Here is a 15,000-nt window from a genome sequence, read left to right on the forward strand (position 1 = left end):
ACCGTCAATTCGTCGTATCGTATCAAACATTAATTTGTGATCATTATTCTTGCTACAGGCTAAATATGTCGTACCAGGTGATTGGGAATAGCTGTGCCTCATCGACCCCCCCTGGTTGCTCTTTGGGGCCCCCAGACCCGCAGCTCCGGGGCCCTTCTTGGTGTCTCAGCGGCCCTGTAGGCAGCAAGCAAATCAGTTCGATCAAACTCTCTTCATCACGGCTGGCCACACAGACGCACTCCTTTGGGTTTTGTCTGTACATGAGTCTTTTCCGAGTCCGCATATCGAGAAATGGAATCTGTTGGGCACATGGAAATGAGTTTGACACATAGGGACAAAAGGACTGAGTAGGGGAGAAACAATTACAGTCCGAGTGGCATGTCCTTAAAATAGAAGGCGACAAGAACAGCGCAAAGACACAAGCCAAATCCGATCACTCCTCGATCTCATCCCCTCAAGTATGCTGACGTTTGTCTGCGTCTCAAAGGTTAGAAATGACAGCCTTTACATTCTGTTCATGCCTTTCATTGCGAACTGACGGTTCGATGCACCGTATAGGGCCCCTTGTTATGTCAAACCACTAGGGTTTCATCACGTTCGGCCTTTGTCTCCCAGACTTTTTCCCTCTGACGAACATCTCCAGCCTTTAATCACACACATGACCTTTACATTCAGGGCGTTTAGCAGACACTTTTATCCAAAGAGATTGACAATAAGTACATTTGTCATAAAAAAAAAAGTGAAACACTATATTGCTGTCAGTACGGTAGGGATGTTAATCGAACCAAGTGAAAAGCGCTAACAATCGCTAGTTTAACCCATTCCCTGTATACAACAAGGATAGCGAGGATGAGATGCTACACAATGAAGTACTATAACTAATAAAACACACAATAAGTGCGTACATTAAGTGGCAGGACGTACAACATACAGTAAGTAGGAGGGGTGGGCCATGCAGTCTTCATCAATCATGCAGTCTTTTCATTCTTTGAACACATCACATTCCCCTTACCTGTGTATCCGTGTGTATAGGGTGATTAAATATGTTACATGAGTGATATGGCTGATGCCTAAATTGCTGTCACAAGAGCTGCACAGTCAAAGAAAAATTGCTGCAGCGTCAATCAAGTTGACGTTCTGGGGGACAGAACATGGTGTTCCATTCAAGGCAGTAAAAAACTTGTTGAAACGCAAAATGCGAATGAAATGTAGGGGATGACATTCCCATTTTTAACATTTAACTCCCTGAAAAGGGTTTGAGGTAAAACCCACAGTTTCTTGTTCAATGATCTCATTCAAAGCTAATTCATGGATAAAGTGTGAGCGGTGGTGGCATGTATGATTCTCTGAAATGTGTGTGCGTGCGTGAACGATGGAGAGAGTTGGTATGTATGGCTCTCAAGAAGGCAGAAGACCTATGTAATTAGCTGGTAATAAATCTTGCTCACTGACAAAATAACACTTTTTTTTTTCTTTTTTTTCCCCCTTGAAAGTTCGACATCGTTGATCGAGGGTGGCCTCCCCACACCCACTGGGCCCGTGACATAAGGGTTCAACGGAGAACGTAGCTTGTACACAGAAACGCAGAAACAAACATTGCATTTTCAAACCACGACATATTTGGCCATTGTTTCTGGGTCAGCCCCACCTAAGAATGCATACAAGCGGGTTGTCGTAACCCAAAACAATCCACGATCTAAGCTCCAATGACAAGCTTATCTACCCCATCTCCTTCGCACATGCTCAAAAACATTCTCATTCAAAGCAAGCTCAGATATACCCCGTTTTCAGTCAGTCCTGACTGACTGTCGTGCAATGCACGGCAGTACATGGAAGCCCTGGGACAGCAGGTTAACAAATCTTTATATTCAACCCTGCTCCCCACAGGAAGGAAAGACATTCTTAAGGGGCTGCACAGGCCTACTGTCAAACGGGAAAAGCACACAAAAAGGCCAATATTGAGGGAGCTATTCCTGGCATGGCTTAGAGTGCAATTCTATTCCATTTACCTGAATGCTGCTGGTTGGAGCTGAGAAACTGTTGCAAATAAATACAATAGTCATCTGTATCTGTATCTGTGATATAAGCATTTGAGTGATGGAAAATGGTATGAGATGTATTTAAATAAATGAAATCCATGCGAAAGAATGTGTTCAATTGGTTGATTTATTACATTAGCTTAATGAATGTGAGAGAACTACAAGGCTTTCGTCAGGGGAATTGAAACTCAAACCAGGGTCGATACTCATACAGGAATGAGCAATGATGAAAGCCATCATACAGGAAGGAGCAGGTTGAATTCTCAAGTCGCTGAAACAATCACCTCTTTGATTGCAACGATGGCAGTAGAACGAGCAGGATGAACCGAGTCATCTGGGAAACTATCTTACCTATGAATACAAATTGTCAAGTCACAGTCAATCATTCTGTTATGTAGGTGTTCTGCGATAACCTGGTAATTTCTTACAGATGTAAAAAGTCATTGTGCTATAGCCGAAAGATAAGAAATATGACACACCATGTGGGTCATTTTATCAATATGGTTACGTCCCTTTTAAAAAAAAATATATATATATATATATATCGCTTGTATGTTTTTGATTGTCTATGAAGTTGAACAAATGCGTGGTGATTGAGTAGATTACTCTATTTATACCCACAGTAGACACACTGCCGAGCAGACACGATGTGCCAAAATGCATGCGTCGCTGCGTCCGGTGTGGCAGTGTGCCATCTCTACTTCTGCTGTACGGCTGAACTTTTGCAAATGAACAACATTGATGAACTGTTACTTGCATTAAAAAAAAGAATAATGAAATGTACACGCTGGCTCTCGCTGACTGTACAACCAGGGATTGTCTGCAATTATATCCCAGAAAGTCCCTCAAGTGTATGTCGACCAGCAGAGGCTGCAGAACAGGGAGAGCAGACTGCATCTGTAAGAATGGCACAACGTTTTTATAACGTACATTTAACAAAATAGTATAATGGGCAATATTCAATGAATTGGAAATTATCCAAGACACACTCAAAAGACGATAACTATTCTCGGCAGTTGCCCCCAAGCACAGCCACGTTCTAGAATCTTCTCACAGCAACTAAGAACAACTTTTTTTTTTGCCCTTTGTTTGATGATTCTATTCTGTAGCTAACCCAGTCTAGTAAGTGTCTAAATTGTTGATAACTTATTTTGTTTTAATTCAAGTCTGCCAGGATTCTTGGCAGGACAGCAATCTTTTAATTGCTGTCTCATTTCCGAGCTCCAACTTGTCAGACTTGTCAGACATGGCTTACTTCATCGTTGATGGGAAGGAAATTATTATAAACCTTTTTTCGCTGTGGTTATAGGCCAATGCGAAATATAACAGAATATTTACTGATTAACTTGCTGTGATTTTCTCCTCCACTCTGCATATTTTCAAAATAAGGATCAATTTATGCTTAATATCTATTTTTATTCAGAAATGAGCCACAATATTCCAAAAATTTTGTCAGGTATCCAAAGGAATTGACCAATGCCTTCTGCTAAGTTTACAGATGATATTTCCTGAAAGACCCATATGTGTTTGTCATGGAAGACTTCTATATTTTCTACCAGAGGGACTGCCAAGGCAGAACTAAGGGACTTTTGAGGCATGGGGAATGCATCAGAAGCACGCCTTACTTCGAAGGGGAACAATGGAATAATCTGATGCACAATGACCATGAATCTGTGATGATTGACATTTTTGCAACCTGTCCCACTTCCCTTAACTCAAAAAAAACACCTGCTAGAAAAACTCTTGGCACGTCATACTAACCTACCCATATAAGCATGTGTGCTAACATTTCACGAGCGATTTGCACAGAGATTAACAAGTGCATACAATCCAAAGATTTAATCAGGATTTATATTTTTTCATTTGAGAAGGTGCCAAATACATCTGGAACTTGTTTAATTAAAGGTGAGTCCTTGATCTTTTTATGTTTAATTACATTTTAGGAACTGCATGATCTTATTATTTCAGACTTTTGTGTGGATGCCCGTTAACACTGGTTTACCGCTGGATGGTTACATGATGAGAATGGCAGACCTTTGACATCTTGGAATTTATTTACATAATTATGCTTAAATATGCGTTACTCTTAATATTTAAAAGTTAAGTATAACATTTTGAGTAGTATATTGGAGAGGAATACTGAAAGTAAAGTCACTTAATTTGAATAATGCTCATGAAAAATTTAAAATACGTTTTTCTACGATTTCAACAATGCACACAAAGTGACGCTGGACAGGAACAGAACCTCAGCTCTGAGCAGAGTAGATCATTCAAAAACTGTCTGACAGACGGACTGGACAAAACTTTACTCCAGTTTCTTTCTGATGATCACAATTATTAACAGTGAAAGTGAAAAAATGTCATAAATCACTGTGTTTAAGACCTAAAAAACATGAATTGTGGTTCACTTGCACTTAAGAATTGACAGATCATTAGTCAATGACAATGATGACAATGGCAATGCAAATTGTGAGGTGACTGTGGAGTTAGTCAACATCTATGGGAGTTTACAGAAGAACATTCTTGTCTCAGTGATTCTAAATGATAGGGTTTGTATAAGTTAACTATTAGCAGATGTATACATTTGAATACAAGCAAAATACATTGTTTGTGTGACAACCAAGAAGAACAGCAAAAGAGCCATCTAAAAATTCAGAATTATGGAATGCCATTAGTTAATATTAAATCAATAAATATGGCTATGAAATAAATAAATGAGGCAATTAATATAGAAAACAAATATCAATCCATACATAAATGTGTACAATATATTAAATACATACATTGGACTTTTATCCGAAGGGCTACTTTCATTTATTTCAGGGGACTTTTGTTATAAGGCCATCTTTCTCATTTGAGGGGACTTTTGTTTTGTATGCCACATTTATTTCCTCATGGCACATTTCCTTTTATTCAAATGAGTGGGCGTGGTTATCTCAGACCAGAGCAGGATGACGGACTGGATTGGTCAAAGGTCACGAGCATAACACCTGGGATGTCCAGAGTCGGTGCTTGAAGTAACGTTGAGTACTTGGACCTGTTCTACACAAACATTGTGCTAATCAGTCCCAAACAATTGAAGACCTCGTCATCCATGTCCATATCATGGACATGGAAGGGCGCTAAATGTTGAATAAAATAAATAAATGTGAAATTAAATAAATAAATGTGGCATTAAAGGAATAAATGTGGCTTTAGGAAATAAAAGTTCTTTGTAATAAATAACAATACCATAATGAACTAAAGGCCCCCTGAAATAAATAACAGCATTCTTTTGGAAAAACACCCTCTCAAAATAAAAAGATTTATTTATTTAAATATATTTATATTTAATGTCTTTTCTATGTATTTCCTAGCTATATTTATTTATTTATTCAATATTGACTGAAATGGCATGAACCAACCATCAGACTACACAAAGTCACGATAGGTGGTTGCCTAAAACTCCTAGGCTTGTCACAGTAAAGTCACGTGTCTTAGGCATGTCACGGTATCCGGTTCACTGGCATGATACGGTGATCATTATCGCCACGCGGGTTTTTACAGAATTGTAACAGCTTCCAATTAATGCAGTAGACCTTTGTTAACGGAACGACATAGAACTGACAACGATTTCACTACATACTTGCCTGACGAGCACCTTTACAACGTGCTGAATAAAGTCCACAAACAATGGATTTGTGCAAAACACCACTAGGCTACCGACAAAAGGACTGTGGACGAAGGGTGGACGCAATAGCTGCGAATCTCTGTAAAGAAGTGTCAGCTCACAACACATAATGATGTCAATTCTCACGAGATGATTCCTCTATGCCACTTGTCACTGATCTTCCCGCTCTGCCTAATGATTCCCCATAGCGGCGAATACAAGCAACAGTATGAACAGTATGAAATACAGTTACAAGCTCTTTCAGCCTCCAACTGAAAAGTTACTATAAAAGTATGATTGCTTTAATGATGTTGAATGTTTTCTTTCATCCTTAGGTTAAAAAAGAAGACAGAATGGATTTGGGGAGAAGAAAATCTGCGTGTATCTTTATTTTAGGTAGGTTCATACAATAATAAGAGCAGCTTTTAGGGCCGGCCCTAATTCATACATTCTGATATTTTTCATAATTTTGGAACAAAAGTTTTGCCTTAAAGGGGACATATGCCACCAGGTGTGACGTGTGATAAGCCTTACAAGCCGTTTCGAAAATCTGCCCCAAATGACATCACTAGTGGGCGTGTCCACCTAGATCTGTGCTGGATAGATCAGTCTACCAGCCTACCCAATGGACTGAAGTGAAAGTTGCTCATCTATCTATCTATCATTATTAAATCAATCATAATCGATCTTTTAACGTCTGTCTATTTCGGTATTGCTTATCCTTACACATCCTCACACTAATGAAGGATGATTCAGTCGGTACGTGTTCGGAATGAAACATCAACGGAAGCGGCAAAGAGAAGCGTTCTCTGCCTGAGGGAATCTCGCAGCTTAAAAAATTAGCTGATATCTTTTCGATTACACTTTATACAAAATACTTTAATACTACATTGAGATTTTAATACGAACATCCAAATAATCAAATATCCTAGCTCAGCTCTAGAAAATAAAAGCGTGTGTAGGACTTATACATGATATGTTTCAGTATGATAACATTTAATTCCAATACATTTTAAGCAACATTTTCATGTGTTTTTCCAAATGAAACATAGTTGCCTTTCAATTGGCTTCCACTTCGATGACCGTATCAGCGCAATCAAGCACCAGCATGTCACCAACCACTGGAGTATCAACATCGACTGGAGGACCAACAACAACAACTGGAGGATCAACAACCACTGGCGGATCAACAACCACTGGAGGATCAACCACGTCTGCAGAACCAACAACCACTGGAGTGTCAACAACAGGAGTGTCAACAACAGGAGTATCAACAACCAATGGAGGTTCAACCACGTCTGCAGAACCAACAACCACTAGAGGATCAACAACCACTGGAGGATCAACAACCACTGGAGTGTCAACAACAGGATTATCAACAACAACAGGAGGATCAACCACCACTGGAGTGTCAACAACCACTGGAGTGTCAACAACAGGATTATCAACAACAACAGGAGGATCAACAACGCCTGGAGTGTCAACAACAGGAGTATCAACAACCACTGGAGGTTTAACCACGACTGGAGGAACAACAACCACTGGAGGATCAACAACCACTGGAGGATCAACAACCACTGGAGGATCAACAAGCACTGGAGGATCAACAAGCACTGGAGTGTCAACAACAACAGGAGGATCAACAACCACTGGAGGATCAACAACCCCTGGAGTGTCAACAACAGCAGTATCAACAACCACTGGAGGATCAACAACCACTGGAGTGTCAACAACAGGATTATCAACAACAACAACAACAGGAGGATCAACAACCACTGGAGGATCAACAACCCCTGGAGTGTCAACAACAGCAGTATCAACAACCACTGGAGGATCAACAACCACTGGAGTGTCAACAACAGGAGTATCAACAACAACAGGAGGATCAACAACCACTGGAGGATCAACAACCACTGGAGTGTCAACAACAGGATTATCAACAACAACAGGAGGATCAACAACAGGAGGATCAACAACCACTGGAGGATCAACAACCCCCGGAGTGTCAACAACAGGAGTATCAACAACAACAGGAGGATCAACAACCACTGGAGGATCAACAACCCCCGGAGAGTCAACAACAGGAGTATCAACAACAACAGGAGGATCAACAACCACTGGAGGATCAACAACCACTGGAGTGTCAACAACAGGATTAGCAACAACGACAGGAGGATCAACAACCACTGGAGGATCAACAACCACTGGAGGATCAACAACAGGATTATCAACAACAACAGGAGGTTCAACCACGTCTGCAGAACCAACAATCACTGGAGGATCAACAACCACTGGAGGATCAACAACTACTGGAATGTCAACAACAGGATTATCAACAACAACAGGAGGATCAACAACCACTGGAGGATCAACAACCACTGGAGTGTCAACAACAGGATTATCAACAACGACAGGAGGATCAACAACCACTGCACGATCAACAACCACTGGAGGATCAACCACCACTGGGGGAACAACAACCACTGGAGGATCAACAACCACTGGAGTGTCAACAACAGGATTATCAACAACAACAGGAGGATCAACAACCACTGCAGGATCAACAACCACTGGAGGATCAACCACCACTGGGGGAACAACAACCACTGGAGGATCAACAACCACTGGAGTGTCAACAACAGGATTATCAACAACGACAGGAGGATCAACAACCACTGCAGGATCAACAACCACTGGAGGATCAACCACCACTGGGGGAACAACAACCACTGGAGGATCAACAACCACTGGAGTGTCAACAACAGGATTATCAACAACAACAGGAGGATCAACAACCACTGGAGGATCAACAACCCCTGGAGTGTCAACAACCACTGGAGGATCAACAACCACTGCAGTACCAACAACCACTGGAGGAGCAACGACCACTGCAGTACAAACAACCACTGGAGCATCAACAACCACTGGAGGATCAACAACCACTGGAGAATCAACAACCACTGGAGGATCAACAACCACTGGAGCATCAACAACCACTGGAGAATCAACAACCACTGGAGGATCAACAACCACTGGAGGATCAACAACCACTGGAGGGTCGACAACCACTGGCGGATCAACAACCACTGCAGGATCAACAAGCACTGAAGGATCAACAAGCACTGAAGGATCGACAACCACTGGAGTATCAACAAGCACTGGAGTATCAACAACCACTGGAGGATCAACAACCACTGCAGTACCAACAACCACTGGAGGAGCAACGACCACTGCAGTACAAACAACCACTGGAGCATCAACAACCACTGGAGGATCAACAACCACTGGAGGATCAACAACCACTGGAGTATCAACAACAGTTGGAGGATCAACAACCACAGCAGTACCAACAACCACTGGAGAATCAACAACCACTGGAGAATCAACACCCACTGGAGGATCAACAACCACTGCAGTACCAACAACCACTGGAGGAGCAACGACCACTGCAGTACAAACAACCACTGGAGCATCAACAACCACTGGAGGATCAACAACCACTGGAGGATCAACAACCACTGGAGGGTCGACAACCACTGGAGAATCAACAACCACTGGAGTATCAACAAGCACTGGAGTATCAACAACAGTTGGAGGATCAACAACCACAGCAGTACCAACAACCACTGGAGAATCAACAACCACTGGAGAATCAACAAGCACTGGAGTATCAACAACAGTTGGAGGATCAACAACCACAGCAGTACCAACAACCACTGGAGAATCAACAACCACTGGAGAATCAACAACCACTGGAGGATCAACAACCACTGGAGAATCAACAACCACTGGAGAATCAACAACCACTGGAGGATCAACAACCACTGCAGTACCAACAACCACTGGAGGAGCAACAACCACTGCAGTACAAACAACCACTGGAGCATCAACAACCACTGGAGGATCAACAACCAATGGACGATCCACGACAACTGGAGGATCCACAACTACAGGAGGATCAATAACCATTGGAGGATCAACAACCCCTGGAGGTTCAACAACAACAGGAGGATCAACAACCACTGGAGAACCAACAACCACCGGAGGTTCAACCACGACTGCAGAACCAACAACTGCTGGAGGATCCACAACCCCTGGAGTGTCAACAACAGGATTATCAACAACAACAGAAGGATCAACAACCACTGGAGGATCAACAACCACTGGAGTTTCAACAACCACTGGAGGATCAACAACCACTGGAGGATCAACAACCACTGGAGAATCCACAACAACCGGAGTGTCATCAACAACCACACAGGGTACAACAACAGGAATATCAACAACAGGAGGATCAACAAACACTGGAGTTTCCACAACGAGTGGAGGGTCAACTACCACTGGAGGATCAACAGCAACAACAACCACAGGAGTATCAATAACAACTGGAGGTTCAACAACCACAGAAGCCCCTACAATTAGCACTCCAGTTTTTGTTGTCACCTCAGTGATAATACAGCCATTCATTCCTGCTTATAATAATAATACCTCGCCCGAATATAGAGAGCTTGAGAGCAGAGTGGTGGAAACGGTCAGTAAAAGTAAATTATGTTATCTATATATATATGATATTATTTTTAAAATTCGAAACTTTGGAATAAATATAAGGTTAGAATGCTCAATTCATGTATTTTGCTTTCAGTTCAACGCGATCTACCGTGCTCAATTTGGCGTGCAGTTCATAAGGACAATCGTCATCAGATTTAGGTAAAATTAATTGAGGAATTCATTCATTCCAATCTGTCCCTGAATGTTACAGGAACCAATTATCAAGAACTGTCTTTCATAAAGGATAAACACTATGTGACGAGACCTACAAATATTTTCTTCGTTTAACAAAGGATCCCTGTGACTCGATCAACCAATACTGAAGCAGAAACAGAGCTTCTGTTTCGGGCAACTGCAGCAGAGGTCCCACAGCCTGATGCAATTCAATCTACCCTGGTCGATGGACTCAACAACCCAAACATTACAACTAACCTCAGCATAGATACTGACAGCATTACCACAAGTAAGTAAGCACTTTAAGGATCTTCCACAACATTGCTAGCTTCCAATTTGGATTAACTTTTTGGGTTTAACTTCCTTGACATGATCATTTGGAGAAATAGGTAGTAGCGCCACTTTACCTTTTGGTAATTCCTGCAAGTTAATAAGTGCTACACTTGTCACCATCTCTTCTAAATTCTAGGAGTTTTATAACAAAATGTCAGTTAAAGCTGCTGTAGGGCTAATAGCTAAAAGCCAATGTTTTAGCGTAGTTGTTTTTTAGCGGGTGAAGTGCTCTCTGAGAATACATTTCGGACCAACCTGGGAAATCTCAGAAGCAAGTCTGGTTCCAAAGCGTTACACAAAGGACCCCTTTAAAGTTTACCACCCTTCATGTTTTGCTGTTGCAGAAGCCCAAATTACTACAACTACCCGTGCTCCTACGACCACTGGATCACCAACGACTACAGCGGCCCCGACTACCGGAGCCCCGACTACCGGAGCCCCGACTACCGCAGCCCCGACTACCGCAGCCCCGACTACCGCAGCCCCGACTTCAGCCCCGACCACTGGAGGATCAACAACCACTGGAGGGTCGACAACCACTGGCGGATCAACAACCACTGCAGGATCAACAAGCACTGAAGGATCAACAAGCACTGAAGGATCGACAACCACTGGAGTATCAACAAGCACTGGAGTATCAACAACCACTGGAGGATCAACAACCATTGCAGTACCAACAACCACTGGAGGAGCAACGACCACTGCAGTACAAACAACCACTGGAGCATCAACAACCACTGGAGGATCAACAACCACTGGAGGATCAACAACCACTGGAGTATCAACAACAGTTGGAGGATCAACAACCACAGCAGTACCAACAACCACTGGAGAATCAACAACCACTGGAGAATCAACAACCACTGGAGGATCAACAACCACTGCAGTACCAACAACCACTGGAGGAGCAACGACCACTGCAGTACAAACAACCACTGGAGCATCAACAACCACTGGAGGATCAACAACCACTGGAGGATCAACAACCACTGGAGGGTCGACAACCACTGGAGAATCAACAACCACTGGAGTATCAACAAGCACTGGAGTATCAACAACAGTTGGAGGATCAACAACCACAGCAGTACCAACAACCACTGGAGAATCAACAACCACTGGAGAATCAACAAGCACTGGAGTATCAACAACAGTTGGAGGATCAACAACCACAGCAGTACCAACAACCACTGGAGAATCAACAACCACTGGAGAATCAACAACCACTGGAGGATCAACAACCACTGGAGAATCAACAACCACTGGAGGATCAACAACCACTGCAGTACCAACAACCACTGGAGGAGCAACAACCACTGCAGTACAAACAACCACTGGAGCATCAACAACCACTGGAGGATCAACAACCACTGGAGAATCAACAACCACTGGAGGATCAACAACCAATGGAGGAGCAACGACCACTGCAGTACAAACAACCACTGGAGCATCAACAACCACTGGAGGATCAACAACCAATGGACGATCCACGACAACTGGAGGATCCACAACTACAGGAGGATCAATAACCATTGGAGGATCAACAACCCCTGGAGGTTCAACAACAACAGGAGGATCAACAACCACTGGAGAACCAACAACCACCGGAGGTTCAACCACGACTGCAGAACCAACAACTGCTGGAGGATCCACAACACCTGGAGTGTCAACAACAGGATTATCAACAACAACAGAAGGATCAACAACCACTGGAGGATCAACAACCACTGGAGTTTCAACAACCACTGGAGGATCAACAACCACTGGAGGATCAACAACCACTGGAGAATCCACAACAACCGGAGTGTCATCAACAACCACACAGGGTACAACAACAGGAATATCAACAAACACTGGAGTTTCCACAACGAGTGGAGGGTCAACTACCACTGGAGGATCAACAGCAACAACAACCACAGGAGTATCAATAACAACTGGAGGTTCAACAACCACAGAAGCCCCTACAATTAGCACTCCAGTTTTTGTTGTCACCTCAGTGATAATACAGCCATTCATTCCTGCTTATAATAATAATACCTCGCCCGAATATAGAGAGCTTGAGAGCAGAGTGGTGGAAACGGTCAGTAAAAGTAAATTATGTTATCTATATATATATGATATTATTTTTAAAATTCGAAACTTTGGAATAAATATAAGGTTAGAATGCTCAATTCATGTATTTTGCTTTCAGTTCAACGCGATCTACCGTGCTCAATTTGGCGTGCAGTTCATAAGGACAATCGTCATCAGATTTAGGTAAAATTAATTGAGGAATTCATTCATTCCAATCTGTCCCTGAATGTTACAGGAACCAATTATCAAGAACTGTCTTTCATAAAGGATAAACACTATGTGACGAGACCTACAAATATTTTCTTCGTTTAACAAAGGATCCCTGTGACTCGATCAACCAATACTGAAGCAGAAACAGAGCTTCTGTTTCGGGCAACTGCAGCAGAGGTCCCACAGCCTGATGCAATTCAATCTACCCTGGTCGATGGACTCAACAACCCAAACATTACAACTAACCTCAGCATAGATACTGACAGCATTACCACAAGTAAGTAAGCACTTTAAGGATCTTCCACAACATTGCTAGCTTCCAATTTGGATTAACTTTTTGGGTTTAACTTCCTTGACATGATCATTTGGAGAAATAGGTAGTAGCGCCACTTTACCTTTTGGTAATTCCTGCAAGTTAATAAGTGCTACACTTGTCACCATCTCTTCTAAATTCTAGGAGTTTTATAACAAAATGTCAGTTAAAGCTGCTGTAGGGCTAATAGCTAAAAGCCAATGTTTTAGCGTAGTTGTTTTTTAGCGGGTGAAGTGCTCTCTGAGAATACATTTCGGACCAACCTGGGAAATCTCAGAAGCAAGTCTGGTTCCAAAGCGTTACACAAAGGACCCCTTTAAAGTTTACCACCCTTCATGTTTTGTTGTTACAGAAGCCCAAATTACTACAACTACCCGTGCTCCTACGACCACTGGATCACCAACGACTACAGCGGCTCCGACTACCGGAGCTCCGACTACCGGAGCTCCGACTACCGGGCCCCCGACTACCGGAGCCCCGACTACCGGGCCCACGACTACCGGGCCCCCGACTACCGGGCCCACGACTACCGGGCCCCCGACTACCGGGCCCCCGACTACCGGGCCCACGACTACCGGGCCCCCGACTACCGGGCCCCCGACTACCGGGCCCACGACTACCGGGCCCACGACTACCGGGCCCACGACTACCGGGCCCACGACTACCGGGCCCACGACTACCGGGCCCACGACTACCGGGCCCACGACTACCGGGCCCACGACTACCGGGCCCACGACTACCGGGCCCACGACTACCGGGCCCACGACTACCGCAGCCCCGACTACCGGGCCCCCGACTACCGGGCCCACGACTACCGCAGCCCCGACTACCGCAGCCCCGACTACCGCAGCCCCGACTACCGCAGCCCCGACTGCAGCCCCGACCGCAGCCCCGACTGCCGCCCCGACTGCAGCCCCGACTGCCGCTGTGACGGCCTCCGCAGGACCCGTTGCCACCGCTGCACCACAACTCACTTCCCGGCAGGTGGTGTTCAGATCGGCAGGAGAAACCTTCACAAATGATCTATTGAGCTCATCTTCTGCTGCGTTTATTGCCCGAGCAACGCTCTTAACAACACAAGTAAGGAGACATGAAAACATGTTTTGAATGCACTACTGTTACCCAAGTTTTGTGTAAGCCTTTGTTATTGTTTCAATGACGATGCCAAAGTACGTCCCAAGGCAGCACAAGCCGATCTATATCGATCTGTTTATCTTAATTTGAAAGACAATATTTAAGTATTTGGTTCAAGACAGGATTCAACTAATTATTTCCTATGTATTTCCACAGCTCGAACCCTTTTTCCGTCGGAGTTTGGGCTCCTTTAACAGCATAAACGTGGTATCATTCAGGTAAGCGTCCATTTGTGACTACTCGATACCTCAACACAGATAATAATATAATAATCATAATAATGAATTCAATTTATATGGCGCCTTTCAAACTCAAGGACACTTGATACATATATCATAATCTTAATGATGAATATCATGTTGTCCTCTCTTCTCCCTCCTCAGGAATGGGTCGATCATCAACACCCTGAACGTTTTGTTCAATTCAAACTCGCTTCCTGATGGCCAACAGATTTTAAATGTGTTCACCACTGCAGCGCAAAGCATCACAGCCTTCAATATTGAGACCAGCAGTATAACTGTGGAGGGCCA

General features: G+C 43.5%; 2 protein-coding genes across 2 annotated transcripts; both read left to right on the forward strand.

The window, feature by feature from the left end:
* Positions 1 to 2,696: 2,696 nt before the first annotated feature.
* LOC132445719 (bifunctional endo-1,4-beta-xylanase XylA-like) lies at positions 2,697 to 10,395 on the forward strand. Its single transcript, XM_060035834.1, has 4 exons — positions 2,697 to 2,747; positions 7,009 to 7,199; positions 8,817 to 10,219; positions 10,331 to 10,395. Exons 1-3 carry the CDS (start codon positions 2,697 to 2,699, stop codon positions 10,108 to 10,110), a joined length of 1,536 nt encoding a protein of 511 aa, XP_059891817.1. The 3' UTR covers positions 10,111 to 10,219; positions 10,331 to 10,395.
* Positions 10,396 to 11,070: 675 nt separating this feature from the next.
* Positions 11,071 to 12,996, forward strand: LOC132445720 (bifunctional endo-1,4-beta-xylanase XylA-like). The gene is made up of 3 exons (XM_060035835.1): positions 11,071 to 11,285; positions 11,343 to 12,820; positions 12,932 to 12,996. The coding sequence occupies exons 1-2, from the start codon at positions 11,071 to 11,073 to the stop codon at positions 12,709 to 12,711; spliced, it is 1,584 nt and encodes a 527-aa protein (XP_059891818.1). The 3' UTR covers positions 12,712 to 12,820; positions 12,932 to 12,996.
* Positions 12,997 to 15,000: the final 2,004 nt, after the last annotated feature.

The sequence above is a fragment of the Gadus macrocephalus genome, chromosome 17, assembly GCF_031168955.1.
Source record: "Gadus macrocephalus chromosome 17, ASM3116895v1".
NCBI classification, from domain to species: domain Eukaryota; kingdom Metazoa; phylum Chordata; class Actinopteri; order Gadiformes; family Gadidae; genus Gadus; species Gadus macrocephalus.

Coding starts and splice junctions, on each gene's coding strand:
- LOC132445719 (XM_060035834.1), top strand. CDS start 2,697: ATGCATGCGTCGCTGCGTCCGGTGTGGCAGTGTGCCATCTCTACTTCT. Junction 2,748..7,008: donor GTGCCATCTCTACTTCTGCT/GTACGGCTGAAC, acceptor AACAACCACTAG/AGGATCAACAACCACTGGAG. Junction 7,200..8,816: donor AGTATCAACAACCACTGGAG/GTTTAACCACGA, acceptor CAAGCACTGAAG/GATCGACAACCACTGGAGTA.
- LOC132445720 (XM_060035835.1), top strand. CDS start 11,071: ATGTTTTGCTGTTGCAGAAGCCCAAATTACTACAACTACCCGTGCTCC. Junction 11,286..11,342: donor TGGAGGGTCGACAACCACTG/GCGGATCAACAA, acceptor CAAGCACTGAAG/GATCGACAACCACTGGAGTA.